Genomic DNA, 27,475 nt, shown 5'->3' on the forward strand with positions numbered 1-27,475 from the left:
CTGGGAACAGGGTCTGACCCGCGACCCGCGAGGACAAATTGTAGGTGTCATTATGCCTGTTAAAGTCCCGCCGCGATTGTCGGGGGCCGCATGCCTCGCGTCCTTGTCCTAACACTGAAAAAAAAAAACCAAAAAAAAAAACACCATATGATTCCTATAGTCTATGGTTTTAAGAATTAGCGCTAAATAAAAAGTTCTATTTTCAAATTTCTTTCGAAGTGCTCGAGGTGAAATGAATCGAATTTACTATGTGGTATTTTTATTTTAAATTCGAAAAGTGATTTTAATAAATTTGTGATTTATTGTTGGTTTTGTTCTTTTGAAATTTTATTAAGATGTAAGTAAGTATTTTAGATCTTATAATAATAATATTAGGTACGTACCTATACCTACGAAAAACTGTTACGGCATATTTTGTTTTCACATCCAAATATCGACCTATTTACTAGGTATTTCTATTCATGCAATTTTCATTTCCTTTCATTGACAATGGAAAAGTTTGAATAGGTACCTACTAGAAAATTTAGCAAGAGAAATTATTTATTACTGAATTATTACATAGCTACCTTTTATTTAAGGTAGTAAATACCATATCCATACTCATTGTATGAAAATACAGGTAAAAGGAATATACACAAGTATTTTATAAAAAAATGCCATAAGCAAACAATTCTTTCCAAATCGCCGTGTCATACCAAAACTATCACGAGACGTTGTAGCACTTGAATCAATTTAACCGCACGCACTGACCAAATCCTTTAGACCTCTCGTGTTTATGTAAAATCCTCTACCATTACTCTCTTTAATTAGAAACGGCGAGATCAAGACGGCTCAAGTTAAGCTGGCCGCATTTAGACGGCGTGATGTAGTGTGTGTGCACTCTGATTCCATATTTCCGCTTGAAACCCTATACTAATGTTATGTAAATAAATTTCGTCCCTATATCAAAATAGAAAGAGTTCAAATTACAGTAACACTTAACGTAAGCGATGTCAGCAGCGAATAGATTTTTTTAAGGAAATTGTTTGATTGATGAAGGAGAATATGTTTTTGATAGGACATTAATGGCTTTTGAAGTCTTGACTTATAACTCTTATGGTACTGGATTTCCTCATGCTCTTCTTTGGCTTCCCTTCACGAAGACACATGCTCGAGGAACAAGGTTCTAAAAAACAAAGCAATATCTTCACCTACCATCAAGTGAGATCATAGACAAGTGCTTAACTTGTTATCAAATAATAAAAAGCAAGTTGGAGTTAGCGATTCCCACATAGTATCGCATTCGTATAACAAAACGTATAAATTAACCGCAGCAGTTAATACAGGTTATTTAACTCTTGCGTTTAATTCACAAAACCCGTCTTGTGACTTTCATAGCAGCTTTTTCCGTAATTCTTAACAATTATTATCTTTAAAAATCAAAATAACATAAGTAATATCTTAATTACAAGTGAAACCCATTTTCTGTTTTCTCTATTGATTGTTTAACAACTTTTTATTTTGTTAATGACATAACCTAAGTAGAAATAAACTTTTTTATTGCTTGAACTCGATTTCATCTGATGTTTTATCCAAAGGTGAAGATCTGATGAAATTATCGGAGACGGAGGATTGAACTCTTTAGCGAATACTTAAAAAAATCACTCGCAAAGACTCATACATACATACCTCATAATAGGTACTATTGTATGAATGTCTTGATCATTATCATCAACTCTTCGTCAGTTTGGTCATAGTCTACCACACTGGCCAAGTACGGATTGGAAGACTTCACACACCTTTGAAAATATTGAAGAACTCTGACAACGCAAATAACTCCGAAAAGTTAGAGGTGCGTGCCGGGGATCAAACCTCGGACCCCTAACACGAGGCTGGCATCATTTAACCACTACGCTATAGTGTTATATTCCATTTACCGACCATGAGTCAAAGGATTTTCAGAATTTCTACCCGAGTGGAACCAGGGCTTCGGAGGTCAGTTAGTTATAAATAATATAAAGGTTGCATTATCATTTTAGATAAATGACCTTAATCGAGCGAGATGGGTGTGCGGGAAAGAAGAAGCATATTCATAACCGTTTTATTGATTTCATATGGAATAGCTGATATTGACACCAGCATACCTATAGATTTGGCTTCTGAAGAAAAAGGTAAAGATACTAATACATACTTACTTCAAAATCTAAATATATAAAAGGAAAAGGTGACTGACTGACTGACTGACTGATCTATCAACGCACAGCTCAAACTACTGGGCGGCTGAAAGGCTTGCAGATAGCTATTATGACATAGACACCCGCTGAGAAAAGATTATTGAAAATTCAACCCCTAAGGGGGTAAAATAGGGGTTCAAAATTTGTGTCACAATGTCTAGTGTCCTAAAACGTCCATATCAAAAGATCCTCATAGAATAACCTAGTAAATAAAGGGTATATAGTGACTGCTCAAAATCTTTTAGTAATAAAGGCTTCAGATTGCTTAAAACTGCTTAAAAATGTTCTTTTTCTATTTCAGCTCCGCAAGTTACAACAATATCATCCCCAACATCCACATCCCCTATCCCGACCACAGTTAATATTTCTACCTCCACCTACGCGACAGCCATACCCCCAATACCCCCAAGCGACCGCGATAGGTTCCTCACCTTCGCTGAATCTGGACATCATCAGACATTCATGTTCGCTAAGGACAATACCTTCATACAGCTAGATGGCGATATAATCCAGCGATTCCAATTAAGGTTAGTTGATGCAGATTCAGTAGATTTAGTATACGTTAGGGTCCCAAGGCGCTAGAATGGCGACTTCGTACCGGAAAGCGTAGCGTTTTAAGACCCTCATAATGTGGACAGACGACATCAAACAAGTAGCAGGGAGCCGCTGGATCAAGCGGCGCAAGACCGTGGCGTATGATAGTCGGTTCGGTTCTATTGGTTGATAATTATGATGATGATGATGATGATGAAGACGCAATATCTGCAGTTATATTTGTTGGGGACAGAAGGCAATATATTTAATTTGTAAGAACTTCTGTGGATATTTTCGATAAAAAAAAAGTAAAATTGTAAGATATTCTAAAAATTTCTTCTTTATTTATATATTTCTTTCGCTTATGCTTTTAACACTATCAAAAAATGTTAAAATCATGTTTAGCTTTTTTGCTTGAGCTGGATTTATATTACGAATACAAGAAACGTGTAAAGGTTGACGAAGTAGAATGATTGTATACCAGTTTGGATTTCTTAACAACGAGATGGTTAAATTGTGAAAATGATTGTTAGTTGGAAGAAAAAAAATATTCAGTCATAGTAATTAACATAGCTAAAATTCTTTTAAAACAAACACTTAGATGGTATTTAGGTGGTGATATAATCCAGCGATTTCAATTAAGGTCAGTTCATGCAAATGTATGAAAATGTTGGCAGAAGTTGTCTGCATTTTAAACAGTTTTAGACTGGTCAAAGTTGTTCTGAATCTACAACGTTTCATGCTAATTTGTGGATGAAAATGCAACCACCGCTGCTTTAAAACTCCTTTAGATGTTCCATTTTATAATAATTATTTAAAATAATTTTTTATAAAAAATAAACATCTCAGTTTCATGGGTAAGGTCTAAAATTTTTATAAAAAATTGAATATCATTCATCGAAAGGCATTCGATCCTCTAAAAGCCAATTAACTTATTATCTACTAACTTGGGTACTGTTGGTTATTTCTAACGCCATAGAATAATAATTATATAAGCAGATAGGTAAATAATATAATAATAAAAGAATTTATGGTCATTTTTGCTCATTTAAATTTCAGATTGTGCCGAGAAATATCGTTCAAGTTTCGAACGAGACTCCCTCACGGTCTTTTAGTTTATCATAATGTTAAGAATCCAGTTTTTAAAATGCAGCCTTATGCTTTGTACGTCATCGTGGAGAAGGGCGAACTTAAAGGTAAAAAATTATAAAAATTTACACTTCTACTAATAATTCGGGCCTGCAGTCTGTGAGTAGATTTCCTGCTTTTATTGGTTAAGGCAGGTATGATTGTGAACTAATAAAGAGATGATTAAGTCTATAATGGAGCATGGATTCTTAGGACAGATGAGAGCCACTTATTCTGAGCACACATCACACTAATATTATAAAGGCGAAAGTTTGTATCTGTGTGTGTTTGTAACTCTTACATGCAAAACCTACTGGACGGATTTGGCTGTTTAAAATGGAGATAGATTTTACTAACCCTGGATAACACATAGGTTACTAATACAGGCCCAATTTTCCAGTTGTACACGTTTTTGGAAAACACCTCACATCAGTTACAGTGGGTAGAGCTTTGAACCGAGATCAGTGGCACAGTGTGGTAGTAACTATCGACGTCCATGGTGCCAGATTGATTGCTAAAGTCGATCAATTGAAAGAGGAAGTTTACTTAAAGGTAAGGAATTGAATACATAAAGAATAGAAAAAGATTTATTCGTTGATCCAACACATATTATGCACAATTAAACAATATGCACAAAGATAACATACTAAACACAAAAAACCCTTCAGGCTCTAAATGTTGAGTTTCTAAAATACTGAATTCTCATAATGTTGAATTTGCAAAATGTTGAATTGCGAATTCAACATTTTGAGACTCAACATTTTGGGAATTGAAATTCAACATTTTGCAATTCCAAAATTCAACATTTTGCTAAATTCAACATTTCAGGACTCAACATTTTGCAAATTCTACATTATGAGAATTCAACATTTTAGGAATTCAACATTTTGAGCCTGAAGAAAAAAAACAATAGTCACAAAGATAATGCCTTAAAATCAAACTTAAACAGTCTATATTATGTGTAGTGCCAACAAAATGGCCCGAAACTCAGCTAAATGTTGTGAATACACAGAGTAACCACAAGTGAAATAATTTTAATAATTTAGATTGATACATTAAACTTATTACAAACTTTTACTAAAAATGTTATCATTATTTTTAGGGGTTAAGTTTCGATACCAATTATGGCATTACGGATAACTTGACATCCGTTATTCTAATTGGAGGTAAGTTAATTATTAATTATAATAATTTAAAACGCTCGTTAAAATAATAATAGTAATAGATAGTATTATAATAAATTAAAATATTTAAAACAATTTTGACATTAGATTTACATAAATCTACAAGCTATAAGAAATATTGTGATCATAATTTACTATAATCGGCTCCAGTAGTGAAAAAATTTGACTGTAGGCCTATTTATTGGGTTTGAATTTTTATTTTTGACTAATCTTCAATAATAAATTACTAGAGGATGCCCGCGGCTTCTCCCGCGTGGATTTCAGTTTTTTTTAATCCTGTAGAAACTCTTCGATTTTCCGGGATAAAAAGAAGCCTATGTCCTTCCCCGGGATGTATCCCATGCCTGTACCAAATTTCATTAAAATCGGTTCAGCCAGTGGGCCGTAAAAACTTAGCAGACAAACAGACAGACAGACAGAAAGGCAGACAGATAGACAGACAGACAGGCAAACACACATTTATAATATTAGTATGGATTTCTATTGATATAGTATTCTGAATGATTTCTTCAATAATTTAAGGTCTCAGTTCCGAAGAAAAACTCCACGGTGTCAAATACATCATCGAATCATTTGTCGGATGCATCAGCGATATGGTACTAAGTTCAGGCAAAGCTGCCTCAGATCTCTTACCGATCGTTCCTCTCATAGCAACCAAACATGAGAACGTTAAAGAGGGATGTATTGACAAATGTAGGACGATGGAAAACCTTTGTTTCGAAGGCTCTAGGTGTATTAATGAGTATAACGGATACAGGTGTGATTGCTTCGGGACTTTGTATGAAGAACAGCTTTGTGATGTCTTTAGTAAGTGTGTTTCTTTGTATTCTTTTTCTAGTTGAACGATTGCTGGCATTAAAAAGTCCGCCTTTGCTTCACTCTATTTTTTGACGTGACAACGTCTTATAATTCGATAGAGCCGGTTGCACGCACGAAAAAACATGACTCATGCGGCGTTACCTCGCTCCGAGGCGTTCCATGTAAGGCTTGAAGTGCAAGCGAGAGCGCGGAACGAGCGACAAAGAAGCACAATCGGCCTTTGTTGTCACGTTCAACTATCGTCAGTAAACCGACTTTACAGACAACCAATTTTTTTAACTTAAATAAGTACTTTCCGATTTCTGTTTATAGTATGTTATTTTATACGTGTCTAACCGAGACTACTTTTTCTTTTGTTTTCCGGCGTTTATTCTTTTGCTTATTGTTGAAGTGATATCAAAAAAATCTAAGCTATCGTATGCTTTTAAACCATGCCATTTATTGCTTTCTTTTCGTAAGGTTCTAAGGTTGCCTGGTAGAGATCGCTAATAAGCGATATAAGGCCATATTTTGTATCCTGCATTTGTTGTGTTTTCTGTTCTTGTATTGTTGAGTATTTTTCATCCAAGGTATTGTCATTTTCCTTCTTTTGGTGGTACAATAATAGTAATTATTATTACAATAATAATAAAAACTTTTTATTTTATTTATTAGCTGCTACAATATTAACTTTACGAGGTTCGAGTTACGTGTCTTACAGGGTTTATGATTGGAAGGATCGCGTTCATTCCACCAACACTCGAGTCAGCTTACATTTCAAGGTAATAAATAATTAATTAATTATCACAATTTATACATGAACAGTTTCGCTTTTATCAAAAAGGCAGAGTTTTTTACTTTTTATACAATTTTTTAGAAAAATTATCCACTTATTTTGAAAAACGGAAATTTGACCTGTTTTTATTTAAAAGAATTACTTCACCATTATAATAATCATGAAAAGTATATATCCAAGGAATTACTTTAGTCGAAAATAACAAAACAACTTTAGTGTGTCTACAAAATACAATAATTAAAAGATATATAAAATATCGACCCACAATCTCAATGTCAAGCGCTAAAAGGTTTCAACAAAAAGCAATAAATTACTTTCAGACTCGTTTCGACGATTCCGCATTATTTTATGCGAGTGGACAGATAGACGACAAACATCATTATATTGCTCTCTCAATACACCAAGAAAAAGTCGCCATACAAATAGACTTAGGCGATGGTCCCGTAGAAGATTACTTAGGCAATAAATATAAAGTAAATAACAATCGATGGCACAACATTACTATTATATTGCAAGAAAAAACAGTAATCGTTTACTTAGATGATATAAGAGCAACTTATGAGATGCCAGGAGACGCTAAATATGTCTGTATCGACCCTGAAATCTACATATGCGGCGGACCAGATCTACACAAAATGAAAGGCCTCAAATCGTTCAATAACTTCGCGGGGAATCTTAAGTATGTTTACTACAACGATGTATCGATCCTCTACGAGTTAAAGCAGAATAACCCTAAAGTCCATTACATAGGTGTCTTAGATCCTGAATTCGAAGAAATCGATATTGAATTGATACCTATAACTTATCCTTTCGCCACGTCTCATATATGGTGGCCTTTGAATCAGACCAACAGTATCAATTTGATTTTCGACTTTAAGACTAGTAAGAATATGGCAGTTTTGGCTTACAGTCAGATCACATCGGGACAAGGCTACTGGGAGGTAAGACTACCTGTCTTTAAATAGATATTGTTTTAACGATAACATAATTTAGTCTATAAGGAATTTTGTTATTTTATCATGGTACCAATTAAAATTTTTCCTGTTCACTGATTTTAGATAAGCTTTAAATATTCATTGTTCAAAGTGATCCGGTTTCTTATAAATCAGTTGACTGTGTTGGTATCATAAAATTAAATAAAGTTGTATGACAAAAAGTTTTATCACCTATTTTCATGTCCCGAAAATCATCAGAACGATTTTCCTACGGTCTAAAGTATTGCAGTGCTTGTTCACTAAGTAATTGAATAATTAGATAACTCAGAAATCTTGACTTGATTCAACGCCTCAATGAGTAAATAATTCTCAAAAAATAAAAAATGATATTCTAGGTGAGAATGGTGAAAGAGGAAATCAGATTCGAGTTAGTCCCGGATGTAGGCAAGAACGTAACAGTTTTGAAGTCGGTTAAGTTCAACGTAAGCAATGACTGGCACAACGTCGAGTTAGATTATAGGAAAGGTCGGATCAAACTGACTGTGGACTATCATAATAAACATGCGCAGATGTTTGGTAAGTAGGAAAGGTAAATGAATTGTATCCTGTTAAATGTATTTAACAACCCTTCCAGTGCAGCGGTCTGGTGTCTACTGCGGCTATAACTGGGAAAAAAATACCATTTTTGAAAGGATCAAGTTAAGAATTTATAATTTCAAAGTTACCATATCTGTTCTAATAGAAAACTGTAATAATAAATTTAGATCATGCATTTAAGTTAGCCTGTCAGTGAGGATGCCATGAGAGTCTATGACTTTTGATTGCTATCAATATGTAGTGTAAAGCGTTTGTATACAGCTGGCTTTCTAACATAAAATAAAGGTAAAAATATGGCGTCTAAACCAATTAATTAGCGTTAAAATTAGCGTTCCGGTATAATGCCGCCAATAAACCGCTTAGGGGTATGAATATAACAAACTGGCATACTTACCCCTTCGAACTAAGTGCGCTTCTGTCTTTAGCTGCCTCATAATTTTGTATCAAGTTAGATCACAACCAAAAAAACAAGAAACCCTGATTAAATAACAGTACCTAGCAGTGAAAAAAAAGGAAAAATTAGTAAGTCACTTAAGCCTCGAAACCCAATAAAAGCACTAAAAATTTTAACTGGAGAGAGGAGATACAAAATAACGGAGTAATTTGATTGCTAAATAAGAATCGACACAGTTGTTTAATTTAGACATAATTTAAATTATATGAAATTGATTGAAAATCCAAATGCAATAATAGATATCAGTGTTAGCCTTGAACGATACAAGAGACATTCTAAACAATTAAAAGGAAATAATTTGTTTATTGTATTTAAACAGGGCTAGACTTTCAACTGCAGGACAAGATTGTCATAGGAAGTGGATTGAAATCAGCCAACTTAGGTCTGATCGGGTGTATGAGGAATATCAAAATCAATGGTCTATTGATTGAACCAAGGTAAGAATACGGAAATCTATACTAATAAATAAAATTGGAGTGTCTGTCTGTAATTTCAAAATAACTACCACATATTAAGGTCATATGGTTATTTGAACGATACCATGACTGAATCACACGTTTTTAAAATTTTTGTCTGTCTGTCTGTCTGTCTGTCTGTCTGTCTGTCTGTCTGTCTGTTTGAAAAGGCTAATCTTCGGAACGGCTGAACGGATTTTGACGGGATTTTCACTGACAAGTAGAGGATTGACCAGGGTGTAACATAGGCTACATTTTTAACCGATTTTCAAGAAGGGAGTTGTGTTTTTCTACCTATGTACACCGAAATCTCCGAGATTTCTGAACCGATTTGCGTCATTTCTTTTTTAATCGATAGAGGAACTTTGCGACATTGTTTCATAAAAAATTTGGATTCCAACTCCTCAATTCTGATGCTGCAGGGGATCTGACCAATCCACGCGGGCGAAGCTGCGGGCATCAGCTAGTAAATTAATAAATGTTATTAAATGGTAAAAACATATATACAGGATAAACAATGTTTTTCGGCGCCTTATGCTAATGAGAGGAAGATAATAATAATTATTTACCTCCGATACGTCAATATTCTTGATTTGCTTTTGTTTGTCTCTAAATTAGAATTTTTTACTGACTGAAATTTCTACCTGGAACGTTGCACCAGAGAGACCAAAATTCTTCAAAATGTGTTAAATATTTTAGCGATTTTGTCCGTTTGGATTTAGATTTTTTAATTCCGTAGGAATCCTTTGTTTACCGATATAAAGAGTATGTAGTGAACGTCTAGTAGTAGTACTACGGCTAGTAGTGAACAAGTTATTTCGTATTAGTTTGATAGATCGTGAAAAAGTAACAGACAGACACTTTTATGTGGATTATATTTTTAATTAACTTTCAGATTCGTTATAAACACAGAAAGAGTAGTTGGTGAGGTAGCAATAGACGATTGTAGATATGTAGATCCATGTACAAGACCCAATACTTGTGAGCACGGAGGCATTTGCTCCATTAGAGAGGACAGAGTTATATGCAACTGTGAGCATACAGGTTAGTCAAAGATTAAGTTTCTAAATTCAAATCTTATGATAGAATTTCGATCATTCAAGTGGATATAAAACTTTAAAAAAATCTTCACGTGTAAAATATGGATTTTCAATAATAAACAACCCAAAAACGAAGAATATGGAACATAAAACCATGAGTAAAAAAATATTAGACTTCAAGTAAAAATATTGTGATGATCTTGCTTTTTAAAAAGATAAGAATATTGTATTTTATGTAAAAGTAGGTAGAAAAGTTTGTTTCAGTCAAAGAACTTATTGTTGCTTTTAAAAATGTAATACAAAAACTTAATACTAATATTATACACAGGTATATTTCACACATATACATAACCTACCACAGTTCCATCTTTTTCGTATACTTATTTCAGGTTATATCGGCGAAAACTGTCATTTTGCGACCTTCAGGAAAACTTGTGAGGAGTTAGCTCTCTTAGGCTACACAAGAAACGACGTTTACCTCATAGACATCGACGGAAACGGAAAATTTCCACCAGCCCATGTCAAATGCGAGTTCCAAATCGAGGCAGATTCCTCTACGACAGTTGTCGAACATAATCTGCCTAGTCAAGTGGTAAGGAATTTTGTTAACATCTTTTCCAAATTCACATCGCTTTGATATTAAAGAAAACAAATACAAACAGCATATTATTCTTATTAGAATTATCTTATTATTAAAAGTTACATACATTAGGCATACGCTCAGATACAATTCTTATACAATTCTAAGAAATTTTGCCAAAGAACCTTTTCTAAAGTTATTAAAGATACTTATGATTAATTAAGATAACATAACAAGATCTTAGATTTAAATCATTGAATTTCATTTAAATCACTAATTTACTGAACTGTACATATTTTTTGATACTTTATTATTTTTCACCTATAAATTATATTTCCTTTTTTTGAAACTATAACTTGATAAAATAGAAATATTGGAATCCATTTTCTTTAATGACAATTTGGTAGTTCTCTACCGTCTTTTGTTGGTAAATAACGAATGATAAAAATGCAGTCCAAAATGAGTAACAGTTAATCGCTAGGCATTTAAATAGATTCATAATCCTAGCTATTCAAGTTTGCTCCGGATGTTTTAATTACCAATCTGGCAAGTAATTATAGTCAAAAATAAAACAAACCTTACAAGTCGTGGCAATGACAATTGGTACTTTACCGGCATAGTTCTAAACCTATGATAATAATACATAATACGAGGTGATACACAATACTAATAGGTGGGAAACGACGCAGCAATCTTCGAATTGTGTTCTATTGTTACCATATTTTTGTTGCCTTAGCCTTCAATATTAAACAGATTTTGTTGACTGATAAAGACACAAACAACTATTAATTCAAAAATTTTAATAACCCTTGATTTATGACACAATAGAATTAAACGATCTCTTTTTTTACAAAGTTTCTTTATGGACTGTTTTTAAATGAACCAAACAGACTAGAATCAGGCACACAGATTTACTGGTAAGAATTTTGAGGCTAACCAGGTTCAGACACCAAGATCAGATCCCAAAAACACATAAATAATTCCCATTCCGGATAATTAACCCAGTACATAACTTGGGTCTGAAATATGTAATAATGTAATATCATAGCGTAGACGTGTTAAACCGCTGTACATATTAATTCATCATTTATAGCAAACGATAATTCAGCCAAATCACTTCGTAGTTCTGTATATAAACTTTCAAAGAATAGAAATCACATTATAGATCGTAGTGATGACTTAGGAAATAGGACTCATAAAAGAAAACCCATAATTTTGTTTTAATAATTTTAATTTAATTGAAACTTTAGGACGTCAGATCAGCTCTTGGGCAAGACTTCAGCATATAGCAAACGATAATACATACAGCCAAATTACACCATACTTCTGTATATAAACTTTCAAACAATAGAAATCACATTAAACATCGTAGTGATGACTTAGGAAATAGGACTCATCAAAGAAAACCTTTGAAGAAAAATTTTGTTTTAATCATTTTAATTTAATTGAAACTTTAGGACGTCAGATCAGCCCTTGGTCAAGACTTCAGCTTTAAGATCAAGTATCGAGAGTTCACAGCGGAAATGCTTCAAGAGTTGATATCTCATTCGTTGTTCTGTCGCCAATACATGAAGTATGATTGCAATGTGGCACCTCTAGAACTACACAGTGCTACATGGTTCATATCGTCTTCTAACAACACCGTGGATTATATTGGAAATGTTAAAAGGTAAGAACCCCATTTAACTAGATATCCTCCAATTTAAATTTTTCCAAAAAAAAATTGCAAGAACGTTAATAGGTCACAGAACGTTAATAGGTCACAGAAGTTAACGTGGTGGCAGACAGACTGGCTCACTTTTTGTACAAAGGATCAGCCTGGCTGTTCAGCTGCAGCCAGTATTCTTGGTACTATTCCATGCAGATATGATTTGTACTGTAATAAGAAGAAAAAAGGGTAACTAAGATTTTATATTGTTAGAGCAATAAATAATAATTAATGATGCATAAAAATAAAGTAAGAGAGAGATTAGAAAATTAAAATAAATCTTGACAAACAAAATGTGACCCATGTAACCCGTTGCCAAAGTAATTAAAGGCGCTTAAACCACTTTAATAACGGAATCTACTGACCTCCCAAAGGGTCAGGTTAACAGATTGCCGTGGGACCTGTAACCGCAATACATTACGTTCGCTGTTCCCTCGATTATTCCTTTTTGCACATTCATTCTGACCTTAACCAACCGTTTTAGTAAATGACTTTCGAATTTAAACGGACCTTTATTGAAATTTATCGCACATTATAAATTAAGACTTTAATGTATTATCGAAATCACATTAACGTTACGGCACATTTTATTGTTTTCGGGCATGTCTTATGTAATGTTGAGTAACCTTATTGGGAAACTCTTTTCAATCCAATAACTGGGACTTCAATCAAGGACTGGTAATATAATGATGTGATGTTTTGTATAGCGGTAGTTTATGGGAATAGAATTCATTTAATTTTTTTTAAACATAGTTAATCATTATTAACGTCATGCTGTACGGAAGCCGATCAATGACGTCACAAGGCGTAAACGATTTTTTTTTAATTAAAAACCCCGCAAACACCTGCCGCTTTTTAACAATAATTGTTAAACAATTTTTATGTTAAAAATTGAAAAACATTCGTCGTTTACGCATTGTGAAATAAAATTGCATTTATTTTCAAAAAAAAATTAAAAAATTACATTGAATTTTACAAATTAGTTGCTATACCGAAAATGGGAATTTTGTAAATATCTAAACTGATTATTCTTTAAGAGGCTACTGCCCATGTGGAGTCAATACAACTTGCGTGAATCCAACACAGTCTTGCAACTGTGATGCCAACGAAAACAAGTGGCTGTCTGATGAAGGAACTTTAACTGACCCAAGGAGCCTCGGAATCACTGAAATGTTCTTTCTACAGCAGAAAGACTTGACTGAAGAGGCTCAGGGTCGGATTACTTTGGGACCTTTAGAATGTGTTGAAACGAGTAAGTATTTCGTGGTCCTTTATTCTTAGTGGCAAACACTATTTCTTTTTTATTTTGTTTACCTTTAACCTCATTAATATTAACTTAATCTTTCATCATTCACCCTTATCCTTTAGGTAGCCTTTTCTTCATTAGCCGTTCTTTCTTCTTTTGACTAATTAGTACAGCCAATTAGTCGTGTCTACCTACTAAATTCGAATTCGATGAATACAGATAATGTCACTCCCATGAATTTACATCGCTAAAAGATATTTATAAATGGTTTTACAGACAAACACTATATTGCCTATAAAAGATAACATAAAAGACCGAAATAAAACCATGTTTGATTTCACTTTGAGATTATTTTATTTCAATATTCTTAAGATCCTGTCATCTATAGCAGCTTCAATTTAAAATTTATTTATTTAGTTTTGAATTTTCAATCTATATTTCTTTGTATTGTTATCTAGATACGCAACGCTACGTAGTAACCTTCACAACATCCCAATCATACATAGAGGTACCAGGTTGGCGGAAAGGGGATATAGCTTTTAGTTTTCGGACTACAGGAACCAGTGCAATATTACTGTTTCAACCGCCTATAAGGCCGAACTATCCTTCGTTTATGGTAGCTTTGACGAGTGGTAAGTTGCCAGTTCCACAATTTTCGTTGAAGTTTCCTTAATTCATAAAATTTAACTGAAAAGGCTGGCACTAATAAGACGTGTTAATTCAGATTAAAAATTCTTGTGTTAAATACAACTAAATTAGTATTATTATAAAATACCTGTTTATCATAACAAAAATAATAGAAATGTTCAATTATTTCTGTTGATAAGTTGTGTTTAAATAAATACAGTAAAACTTCGTTGCTAGTGAAAGAAAAACAGCAAGATTAATTGCGAGAAATTCATTTAACTTGTCTTGTTCTTTTTCTCGATCACTTTACACCTAGTTTTCCAATTCCTCGGGTACATTCATCTGTTAATCGTGATCATTAAATTATTCCTAACGATCTCGATGACTGGAGTTTGAACGAATCCTTATCTTCAGGAAATCATGATTATCGATCTTATAAATACAAATCATGAGCATGCATGATATAATAAATTTTGTAAGTGAAAGTTTTTATCGAAACGTTAATCTTAAACTTCGGGTCATATGAATTAAGAATCATAATATACTTAAAATTGTGTATTGTTAGATTTTCGAAGAACAAGATATGCTTTTGTTTTGTTCATAAAAACAGGTGAAACTTAAGACATACAGACAAAACACGCGTAGGTTCAATCATCGTGTACGTAAAATTATTGAAAAATGAAATTTATTTACGTACCAAGTTGCGTTCATTTACATAAAATTATTATATTATGTGGCCGTGAGGCCTTCTAGTAATAAGAATACATGTAACAGACAGCCTAGCTCTTCCAGCATAAATAAAATAAGTTTAACAAATTATTTACAGAACACGAACTCACATTTAATTTCACACTAAACACTGGGACTACAAGGAAACTTGTAATAAACTCCAAAAGAAAGCTCAACGGGGGAGAGTGGCACAAGATTTGGATAGACTACAATTTCTATCATGTCCGGTTCATGTTGAACACAGAGTATCAGATGTTGAATCTCTTGCAAGAAGAGGAATTTGGTCCATTTGAAGGGTCTATGTTCATTGGAGGTGCTACTGCGTAAGTACCTACTTTTGTTTCGTGTTGTATAGAAGTAGGCGTTACTTTGCGGAAGTCCATGATATACAAGAAACCAAAAGCTTTAATTAGCTAAATCTGCTGAAACAGACAAATCTGTATGGTCCAACTGTGATATACAACGGCCACCCTCCCACTACTAAACATGCAGGAAAAGCCAGCCATCAAGACCTTTCTGAGGATGCTCCGCTGTCGGGGCGAAACGTGCGTCGAGTTATTTCTGGATTTGTGTGGTGGTGCGTATTGTTTGCTTGGTGGTTGGCTTTTTCTACATGTTTAGCAGTAGGAAGGCGGGCGGTACATATCCCATGCTGCATGTTGCACCATACAGATTTGCCTGTTTCAACGGATTATAGCAAATGAAGCTTTTACACTTTCGTTTCTTTTTTATGTTTTAATCTATCACTATCTCGCACGATTTTTCAGGAGTTATTCTTCAACTTCTTCCAGATGTTGATAGATGATAAAATCAGATGATTATAGAGGGATAAAATAGGATGTATGGATTTTTTATTCCTTCATCCGAATTTTAGACATCATATTGAGTTAAAGAAGTTGCGAAATATTCCCTTTGTAAATAAACCCACTTCTTAGGAACATGCTCATAGCTTCTGTTTTCCTGGTAAACTACCTTCAATATCGAGATTAGATTATCAGACAATCGGAAGCATCCAAGAGCTATTTTATATTTTTCTGCGAATATCAAGTAATAGTAGATGTAAAGACCAATTCTAAGTCTTCTGAAAATCTCCAATTTCAGGGAACATCTCAAAAAATCCGCAGTACACCAGGGTTTGATAGGCTGTTTTCGAGGTTTAGTAGTGAATGGTGAAATCCTGGATATATACAGCTATATGTCCGTCCATTTGTCTGAAATCATAAAGGACTGCAAGCCATCCTGTGTGCCCAACCCTTGCCAAAATAAAGCCACTTGTAAGGAGTTATGGTCTACGTATGAGTGCATCTGTAAGAACCCTTGGGCGCATTTGGGAGTGCACTGTGAAGAAAGTAAGTATCATCATCATCATCAGCCAGTGGACATCCGCTGTTGGGCATAGATCTTCCCTTATGACCGTACCCGGTCCTCAGCCTTCCTCATCCAGCCACTTCCCGCCAATCTTTTCATAATACCATCATAGGTCCATCGTCGTGCTGGAGGGCGCCATTCATTATGCTTATATAAAATATAATAATTCGCGGTAAGTAAATAGATATATTATGCTACCAAGACCTAATGATATTTGGTGATGATGATGTTTCGTTGTCACGACACATTTTAAACGCTGATTAAAATGAGTTAGATCATCATGATCATCGCCGGCTCACTACGGAGCACAGGACTCCTCTCAGAGCGAGAAGGGTTTTGGCCATAGTCTTCCACGCTGGCCAAGTGCGGATTGGCAGACTTCACACACCTTTGAAAACATTATCCAATCCATCCATACTAATATTATAAATGCGAAAGTGTGTCTGTCTGCCTGTCTGTCTGTCTGTCTGTCTGCTACCTTTTCATGGCCCAACAGTTTAACCGATTCTGACAAAAGGTACAGAGTTAGCTTATATCCCGGGGACGGACATAGGCTACTTTTTATTCCGGAAAATCAAAGAGTTCCCACGGGATCCCAAAAGACCCATCCGCTCAACCGATTTGTATGAAATTTGGTACCGAGGAGGTAGCTTGCGTCCATTTTATTGACATATACAACTTTTTATCCCGGAAAAACAAACAGTTCCCATGGGATCTTCAAAAACCTACATCCACGCGGACGAAGTCGCGGGCATCCTCTAGTTACTACATTTATGACCGTTATAGACTTTGAAACCATCCAACCGATGTGCCCCAAACCAGCTTCATTAGATAGGCAATAATTCGGAGACTTAAGACCCTTAAAACAATACATTAGCCACAGTCTTTTTAGCGAAGTAGCATACGCCGCGTATCCGCTAGTTTTATATAAAACCATGTCTCCTAAATAAAATCAAAAACCTCGACAAAGTACTGAAACTTACAAACATTGCAATCTTTTCAATTTAAATTGCCAAGCAAATATCCTATTGCAAAAAAGCTAATTTACCGTTACACAAGAAAAGACAATGCTAATAAGATTGTCACGATTTATCGCATTCGTTACCTAATCTCGGATACAAAGAGATCTTATCAAACACTAATATCTCACATTTTATTAGGTATTGAGATACTGGTGCTAACTCCGTTGTGTACTATCTCAACTAAGCTAATTTGACAGGTCTAAAATTAATGCTGTCTTTTTTGCAGAGAACATTGTGAATTGTGAAAAGAACTGCACTATTGGCTTTCAAAAGTCTATAATACACTTAGTTAAAAGATATTTAAGAAAAAATATGGTAGTGATTAAAACGTTTGCCTCTGTATGCGGAGGTCGGGGGTTCGATCCCGGTCATGCATCTCTATCTTTTCGGAGTTATGTGCGTTTTAAGCAATTAATAAAATTAATGTCACTTGCTTTAATGGTGAAGGAAAACATCGTGTGGAAACTTGCATGAGAATTCTCCATAGTGTTTTCAAGTGTGAACTACCGTAACCCACTATACTCAGAAGAGTAGTTAGCCGATAGTGGGTTGCTATGATGATGATGATGATGATTAAAGTTTTCAATAATTTAAAGAGTTTGTAAGAAATAATTTCTTATACCCAGGTCCATTCGGCTCTGACAAAGGTCAAAAAATCAGTTTGTGAATGTCACATTGTAGTCGTTCAAAATGTTCCTTTCATTTACCCCAAATTGTAGCTAATATTTTAAGAACTTCCAAAAAATAATGATAATTTAATTTAATTTTAGGAATAAATGACATTTAAACACAAAACAAAACAACGAGTGTACTATATTCCGAAAAAACCGGCAAGTGCGAGTCAGGCTCGCGCACCGAGGGTTCCGTACCCAGGTATTTTGCTCGATAAATCAAAAACTATTATGCATAAAAATAAATAAAAATCAATTTTAGAATAAACTGGTAAAGCCCTTTCATATTATGATACCCCACTTGGTATAGATAGATAGATAGATCCTTTACTTGTGCTATATAAGACCTACCTACCTGCCAAATTACATGATTCTGGGACCCCTATAGGTTTTCTTGACAGACACGACGGACGGACGGACGGACAGACAGACAGAGAAGTGATCCTATAAGGTTCTGTTTTTCCATTTGAGGTACGGAACCCAAAAAAAGCCACAAAAAATTAACGAATTTATGCACCGACCTTATAAAAGCCAATTAAAGATATAGAAAGGGTACCTATAGGTCTGAAAAACAGCCAAACTGCCAATTTTCTAGGTTTTCAAGTGAGATCAGCTGCTGTGATCGTCAAGGTCAAACTTAAAACCTGATTAAATTTATCGAGCGTCATCGATTGAGTATGTACTTAAAAAAGGCCAAATACTTTTTCTTTAGTGTCTACTAAAAACCAGGTCAAGTGCGAATCGAACTCGCACACAAAGGGCTCCGTACATCGTACAAGATTATGGGCTTTTAATTTTTATTTATTTACCTGGCAGCCATTCTGGTTTTTTATTATTTGTTGATATAGCGGCAATAGATGTACACACTCTGTGAAAATTTCAACTCTCTGCCTATTGTGGTTCATGAGATAAGTACAGCCCGCTGACAGACAGACGGACGGATAGCGGAGGCTTAGTAACAGGGTTCCGTTGGCACCCCTCGCTTAAGGAACCCTAAAAATGAACCAAAAAAACAACAGGATTTTTTGTCTATTTGGAATTAATGAATGCAAAATTTAAAGTGTTTTATTGTAAGTGGAAAATGCCCCTGACATTTCGCTGTGGCCGATGGCTATCTGAATATAGCGACTAACAAAGAACCGAACGCAACAGAACAAAAAAAAGATATTTGCATCTTTTTATTGCCTACACGTTTTAAATTTATTCAGAAAGACGTAACATAAGTACCTACAAAACACACAAATGTAGCCTAAGTATATTAGATACAACTTAGATACTAGTTAGTCTTTGACTAGCAACCCCTCGCGGCTTCGCTCGCCTTGCTCAGCGACAGTATAAATCCTCTTTATTCTCTATCCCGTGGGAATTTTGAAAAATCCAGCCTTATGTCTAGGTTACATTATAAAGGGAACCTCTGCACAGCCTTCTGAGTCCAAAGGTTTGTGCTGTGTGTTGATCAGTCAGTCAGTGAACGAGCTGGACTTTTCTTTTTAACCGACTTCCAAAAAAGGAGGAGGTTCTCAATTCGTCGGAATCTTTTTTTTTTTTTTTTTTTTTTTTTTTATGTATGTTCCCCGATTACTCAAAGACCTCTGGACCAATTTGGAAAATTTTTTTTTTGTTTGAAAGAGTATACTGTGCAGTTGGTCCCATATAAATTTGGTGAAGATCTGATGAATATCTTCGGAGATGGAGAACAGAACTCCTCAATAGATAGGAGCAAATTGCTCGCGATCAGTGTAATAGCTTAGTAAACAGTAGGGTTTTAACTAGGCATAGCATATTATAGTACAGTGGGCCACTAAAAATTGTGAAATAAAAAATTTTCAAAAGAAAAATAAAACCGACTTCAAAAACCACAAACACTAAAAAGTAAAAAATAACTTTTATTTAGCTACACGTGTAATGTGCCTAGGTATGAAGTCGGGCGAGCTTCACTCTTGGATTTCTAATTTTGTTTTAATATGCTCGCTCGACTTCATACCTAGGTACATTACACGTGTAGCTAAATAAAAGTTATTTTTTACTTTTTAGTGTTTGTGGTTTTTTATTGTATTGATAGGTAGACTAGCATTTGAAACTGTTGAAACTCATGGTAAGTGTTGATGCAATTAGCGTTTTGTTCAAGGCAAAAAGTTCATGGTTAAGTTAATTGTTAACAACTCGCAATCGTCTTAGTTAACCTCTCTATAGTAAAAACCTTTTTCAATTTTTTCTAGGGCCTGCATATTAATAAATAATTAGTAAGCACCATAGGCACGTACGACTTGCCTCTAATTAAAGTCGGCCAAGTATAAATTAGTGTTCCTTATGCCACATGACTTGTGTGCAAAATCTGTTTCTTTCCTCACTCCTCAAAATCATCAATGCCAGATAAAATATTAGATAAAATTAAATAAAGTTGTGGATAAATTGGAGGTAGGTCTTTGTCCAGTGGTGGGACAGTACTATACTTTATATATACTATAAGTATATTATATACTTTATATACTTTTCTGCACAATATTATCTTCATTACATAGGTACTATGCTACTTCCCACTTTCAAATAGTTATTGTTTGCTGGCCTGCCTAACCAATTGCAATGGCTTAAACGTTAACACTTGTGTGAATTTTCAGACATAAACGAGAAGGCATTAACATTCCAAACCAAAGAGGCATACCTAAAGAAGAACTATCTTGTAGACAACGCGACAGACGCAGAAAAGATGCGACTGAAGAAAATGATGACAGAAAACGTCCTAATGAACCTGAGAACTTATGACGACAACGCGTTAGTCCTGTACGCGAACGACAATCTAAACAACTTCATACATCTGTTCATTCACAATGGAACGGAAATCATTTATCTATTCAACAACGAAGATGAGATCGTACAAATGAATGTAACTTACGAGAAGATCAACAAAGGGGAAAGTGTTCAGATTGCTATCATAAGGACGGAGAATACCACCACTTTGCATGTGAATGATAAGAACACGACGATTAATACAGTTGCGAAGCTTCTGTCCAACTATACTAATAAGCCTTGGAAGAATGCTGATTTGGGTGAGTCTACGAAATTTCAGTTTCAGAAGGATAGCTGGTTAGCAAAAACCTAGGTACTACCTACTCAGTTTCTAAATTCCTGTTTAGGGTTCCGTGCCTCAAAAGGAAAAACGGAACCCTTATAGGATCACTCTGTTGTCTGTCTGTCTGTCCGTCCGTCCGTCCGTTAGTCGTGTCTGTCAAGAAAACCTATAGGGTGCTTCCGTTGACCTAGAATCCTGAAATTTGTCAATTAGGTAGGTCTTATAGCACAAGTAAAGGAATAAATCCGAAACCCGTGAATTTGTTGTTACATCACAGAAAAAAAAAATTGAAATGTGTTTCTATTATCAAAGTAAGATAACTATACCAAGTGGGGTATCATATGAAACGGCTTTACTTGTACATTCTAAAACAGATTTATATTTATTTTTATGCATAATAGTTTTTGATTTATCAAATAAAATGTTGAAAAAATTTCCCGAGTACGGAACCCTCGGTCCGCGAATCCGAATCGCACTTGCCCGGGTTTTTTTGGTATGTCCACTATTTTAAGAAGAATTTCATATCTACATCTGCCCAGATTAATTATATTTTGTGTAATATCTGTACTATATTTCAGAGGTAATCCGCCCTCAAAGACCCCCGGCGCCTCCCACGGACTACTTCCAAATGAACCTCGGAGGATACGACCCTTACTCTCTACATCTAGCACCCAGAGCGATCCTCCTGCCTCAGGGAGGGTACGTGGGCTGCGTGAGAGGATTCAAAATTGACGATCACGTGGTCGATTTACCCAAAAAGGCGCAGCAGAATATTGAACAAGGTAAAAAATTGAACAGCTAGGTTATAGCTAGGTACAATGTAATTTTGTTTGACATTTGCCTTGCAGTTAAAAAAATTATAGTAATTTACTCAAGATTGTATATTCAAGCTAGACCATAGGTCCTATACTACGTATCTAGGTACCTGTTTAAAAATATAACCAATTTTCTTTGGGGCATTATTGTTTAGATAGTTCTTGTGGACGGAGTAGGTAGTAGATATGTATGTGTAGGTAATAGGATATTATATTAAAATCTAGTTTCCACTTTTTCAAGTCTTGGAAAGAAGAACACCATATTGTATAATTGAATGCAATGATCTACCTACTTACAAGTTTAGGAATTGAAGGAAAAAAAATCTAAAAAATACCAACTTGTACTATCGATCTTTCCAGTGAAAGAATTTACGTAATTTAACTAAAAATATCATTATATACTTAGATCTAACAGGCGTACTCCCAGAATGTAACATGAAATGTGATTCTGAACCTTGTAAAAATGGCGGAATTTGCACTGAAGACTTCACAAACCAGGAGAGCAGCTGTGATTGCGAACTGACTAGTTATTTTGGCGAATATTGCATGGAAGAAAAAGGTGCGGATTTTAATGGGGAAAGCATTCTACAGAGGAAATTCGTTTTAACCGGACCCGTGTTAAAAGTGAGCTTCAAAAGTTAATTACATACTGTAGCGGTCACCGTCCCCTTTCTGCAAAATGTATGATTTTTAATATTTTTTAGGTATATCAATGTGAAAGTCAAAACTTGTAATTTTGTAACGCGTTTTTTAATGTAGTTATTTCTAGATGTACAGTCGATAGCGACGGTAAGAATTTCTATTTTACTATTGTAAGAATGAAACCCAATTCTGTGCCTAATTTCAGCAATATCGGCTTAGTACTTTAGCTGTGAAAGGTAACAAACAAACAGACAACACTTTTAATTATACTCGGTATAAAACTGACATACCTACCTAATTAAAATGTATGAGAAACTTTGCGAAAAACCTTATACCATATTTTAATTACAGGTAAAAATAAATTTAGCCTTCTCGAGCAACGATCTTAGACAAAAGAACACAGTTCTGCTATTAGTGCAAACGGAAAACAAGTAAGTATATGAAATAAGATTAAAGATTAAAATTAGTACACATCTGAAACCGCTACACTTAAGGTGCCCACGCACTTGAACTGCACTGCAGCGGAACTGCGCGTCGCGTCAGCGCCCCGCACGATATTCTCTCCAGCCGCGCTGCGCGGCAGTGACGTACGCGCGTCGCGGCTGGAGAAAATATCATGCGGGGCGCTGACGCGACGCGCAGTTCCGCTGCAGTGCAGTTCAAGTGCGTGGGCACCTTTAAAATATACCTACACAAAGATAGACGATACCCCTGCGAGAGAAAAAAGATAAACATAAGTACTTATAGACACACACACGCACGCACAAACATCTACGCAAATCACACATAAAATAAAAAGAAAGAAAAATAGTACTAAATCACATACGTACACCCACAAAGACAATATTTCAGGAGATCACTATATTAAACAATGAAATCTTTACAGGCGTAGTTACTATTTACTAGTAGCAATAACACAAGATGGCTATCTAAAATTCGAGGAAGATAGGGAAGAATCTGCTTACGGTGCTGAATTTAAAAATAGGAATTTCTTAAACGGTAAGTTAGCTAATGTTAATCATATAATTGATGATAATTTTATATAGAAGAAATATTAACTTCATATAACTAGAAAAAACGCCTAATTAAATACAATAGATAAAACGCTTGATAAGCCAAAGTAAGAATTAGAACGTAATTAATTAGCTTGGAGGAAGGGTACTCTCTTCCTTCAAACAAGTTAGTTAGATGTTTTGAAAAAAATAATGGATTTTTTATATAATTTTAAGAACAGGAGTCCAAAAATCATCAAATAATTCCAAAAATGGTTTTTGTTCAAGTAATTTATCAAAATAATCATTTTTTTCAGGAGCGCGTCACACAGTATACTATACTAGAATTGGTCAAGAAGCAATGCTACTAATAGACAGAATAGAAGTACCCTTAGAGAAATTACCACCAGAAGGTCTATGGGAAGTGTATGACGTAGGTTCTAATGAAGTACAGATCGGTGGTCTCAATACTACAGATCCAAGACTTAAAATATACAAAGGATATAATGGATGCCTTTCGAGTAAGTAGGACAAAAATACTATTGAATGATCATCAAACACTTTTTCCGCATCCGCACTTGCGCAGCGTGATGGACTGTAGCCTAACCCTTCCTTATTCTGAAAAGAGACCCAAGTCATATAAATCTAAGACAATTCGTGGAAAAGTATAGGTAGGTATTGTTAAGTTTGATAAGTTTCCAGAAGAGTTAGTAGAATTCTAGAAAATACGATTGAATTTTTTAAAAGTTAGTTAAAAACTTTTTTTAGAGACACGTTTCGAAACAATTTCAGATATCTTCGTGGAATTAAATGATTATGAAATGAAACCACTCGAAGAATACATGCTCTTCACTCGGTCTGATGCCGAGAAAGTGAATGCTGTTAACGCCCAAGGAGTTAGGAGTGCACAGTGCTCATCTGATTTTGATGAAGCATGGCCTGAACATGATCAACTTGGAGCTACACATAACGGCAGCTTTCTTATTGTTAGTATTCTTGAAGTTGAAAATATAAATAAACTGTTCTAATCCTGAGTGATCCTGAGAGATCCTAAAAATGAGTACTGGTTCCCTAACTTTAACAGTAAAAACGCTAAACTAATTTTGGTATTTACGATCAGTATTGTTTCTATTTTCCTTCCTAGCTTAATGATTTAACCAAAAAAGTACTAACACCCGGTATCTATTTCAGCGGAGCGGACTGATGTGTTCAGCAGACCAATCAGATAGCCAACAGGTGACGTGAAGAAATATCACGTCATTTATCGCTAATCTGATTGGTCCGCTAAGCCTCCGTATAGGTTATTTTTTAACTAAGTAATAGTATTAAATTACTCTTTTTTACTACCTCCGTATTTTGTCTCACTAACTACAACTTGTTTCTTTTTTCTTTTTCACCATCAAAGCTTGGGCATTCCTTGATTAGGTATTATTATAAAAAAATCTATTCTTTTATCTACTAAAATTTTACATTCGTTCTTGCAGAGTGTTGACAAAACCTGGGTTGAAGATCCACCCTCCAGAGTTCCATACGACTCATTGAACTTACAACCTGACACTGAGGAGGAGAATACTGATAAATTCTTCATAGCCCTAATCGTTATATTCCTACTTGGTCTCTGCTACACTGGTTCCCATGTAAGTGTAATTTAATCACTTCTGCTTCACTTGAGTGAGAACCAACTAGGTTCTCATTTAGCTAGTTACTTATCAATTTATTATTAATAATGTCACTAACTTAGTCTTTTGTTTTTTTTACTTGAGTTTTCCTTTCATTTTCAACAAAAACTATAATAATTGTATCTTGTTGAAGATGTGGCGAACACACAAAGCCTACAAACTGAGGCTGGAGAAAGAAACAGATGAAAACATTTTGAGGAGTAAAGAAAAAGCGACCAAATTGCAAGAACCTTCAGTTTCATTAGTACAGGTAAATATCACTTACACGTCTTACGCGTATCTTATACGTCGGTTAATGGGTGGACTTAACATTAGGAAAGTATAATTTAATGCACACATTTTCCTTCCAAAGCTCAATAAAGATGAAGAAATCAAAGAAGGAGATAAGAAACTAAACGGAGTAGTGATAGATGTCGTTCCGACCATCATAATAGAAGCGACTGACGACAAACCGCCCAGCCGACGAGGATCTTTGAGATTTAGGGGTAAGCAAAGTGGTCTGTGAAAATTTTGAAACAGAATTCGAAATTAGGTGATGAAAATGGTAAACTACAAAACTTTTAAGCATAGGATCCCAGCTAGTAGCTGAAATAGGAATTGGTACCTAGTTCAGATTAAATTCTTATAAATATCAATGTATCATCGAAAAAAAGGTACTTACCTACGTAACTGGGATTCTAAATTTTTCGTTCACAGTTTTGAAATATTTACTTCTAATTTTAAAGAAAATGTTTATATCCATGATTTTAATGAAAATGAGTAGCTTATTCCTTTAAAATATTATTTGACCGCAGACATGGTAGATAAAGATATAGCGTGGGAGCCTCTGGAAGAGAAAGATGAAATGCTAGAAAACGAAGAAGATGATGAAGACGAAGAAGAAGAAGATGAAGACGAAGAAAAAGAAGATAAAGAAAGCGCTTCCGATGAAGCAAGTGGAACCGATTCAGATAACGATAAAAGTGTATGTATAATAGTACCTAAATAACCTAGTGTTGATTCTATTATTATTTAGTTGTACCTATTACTAAAAATATACTTTATACATTTCAGAATACTCTTCCAAATGGTCCAGCAGACGGCACAGAACCAGACCCTAGGAAGTTATCAACTACGCTATCGTCTCTTGAAGAAGAGAATTCTATCGAATTAACGACAAGTGCATGATAATAAAATTAAAAAAAAAAATTGGCTTTCACTATAATAATTGTTGTAATGTATTGTTTCCAAACAGAAGACTAAACAAGTTTTTTTCTAGAATAATCCTACCTACTAATATTATAAATGTAAAAGTGTGGATGTTTGGATGTTAGGATGTTTGTTACTCAATCACGCAAAAACGGCTGAACGGATTTGGCTGAAATTTGAAATGGAGATAGACAATATCCTGGATTAGCACATAGGCAACTTTTTATCCCGGGAAATCAAAGAGTTCTCACGGGATTTTGAAAAATCTAGATCCACGCGGGCGAAGTCGCGGGAAGACGAATCAGCTAGTAATGTCATAATTTCTAATAGTTAGGTACCTACTACGTATATTAATAGTTTACGAGTAATAATAATACCATGCATATTACCTATCCATACTTAATATTATAAATGCAAAAGTGTGTCTGTCTGTCTGTCTATCTGTCTGTCTGTCTGTCTGCTACGTTTTCACGGCCCAATCACTGAACCGATTTTAATAAAATTTGGTACAGATTTGGAATAAATCCCGGGGAAGGACATAGGCTACTTTTTATACCGGAAAATCAAAGAGTTCCTACGGGATTTAAAAAACCGAAATCCACGCGGGCGAGGCCGCGGGCATCCTCTAGTTTATTATTAAAATATTATACGAGTTCATTAGACGTGACATACTTTATAGTTCATACTCATTCATACCAAGTTACCTAGGTTTATCTAGCTGAATCATAGTACCTAAAGAAAGAGTTGATAATTTGAAACTTTGTGCCAACTGCCAATCATTATTCAGTTCCCATTCAGTTCGAAGTTCCACGAATTGTACTGATTCTGATATTTGAATCTTGATAGGGTTTTACATACTCTTTGGATTCTGAATTCGAATTTGACTTTTCGCAAATTTTTGCAAGTTGGTTGCAAACCGCTCCTTCCAGCAGCTATTTTTTAAAAACGTTTAAAAACGCCCAACTACACGTTCCGATTCTGTAGGATTCATGATTAATCGAATC

General features: G+C 34.8%; 1 protein-coding gene across 2 annotated transcripts; it reads left to right on the top strand.

Moving 5' to 3' along the window:
• Positions 1–26,498, top strand: LOC123868081 (contactin-associated protein like 5-1). 2 transcript variants are annotated; one of them, XM_045910432.1, is made up of 30 exons: positions 1–337; positions 2,019–2,150; positions 2,515–2,740; positions 3,807–3,943; positions 4,276–4,427; positions 4,978–5,041; positions 5,582–5,866; positions 6,533–6,639; positions 6,974–7,594; positions 7,984–8,164; positions 8,959–9,076; positions 9,990–10,138; positions 10,524–10,726; positions 12,172–12,383; positions 13,460–13,674; positions 14,127–14,300; positions 15,122–15,347; positions 16,126–16,373; positions 20,704–21,132; positions 21,734–21,937; positions 22,377–22,594; positions 22,964–23,043; positions 23,499–23,611; positions 23,922–24,125; positions 24,397–24,590; positions 25,089–25,241; positions 25,417–25,533; positions 25,636–25,768; positions 26,078–26,247; positions 26,337–26,498. In XM_045910432.1, the coding sequence occupies exons 2-30, from the start codon at positions 2,042–2,044 to the stop codon at positions 26,448–26,450; spliced, it is 5,556 nt and encodes a 1,851-aa protein (XP_045766388.1). In that variant the 5' UTR covers positions 1–337; positions 2,019–2,041; the 3' UTR covers positions 26,451–26,498. The 2 variants fall into 2 exon arrangements, with proteins under 2 accessions (XP_045766388.1, XP_045766389.1); XM_045910433.1 differs by lacking the exon at positions 1–337 and adding an exon at positions 1,080–1,098.
• Positions 26,499–27,475: the final 977 nt, after the last annotated feature.

Source organism: Maniola jurtina, chromosome 9 (assembly GCF_905333055.1).
Source record: "Maniola jurtina chromosome 9, ilManJurt1.1, whole genome shotgun sequence".
Classification (NCBI taxonomy): Eukaryota; Metazoa; Arthropoda; class Insecta; order Lepidoptera; family Nymphalidae; genus Maniola; species Maniola jurtina.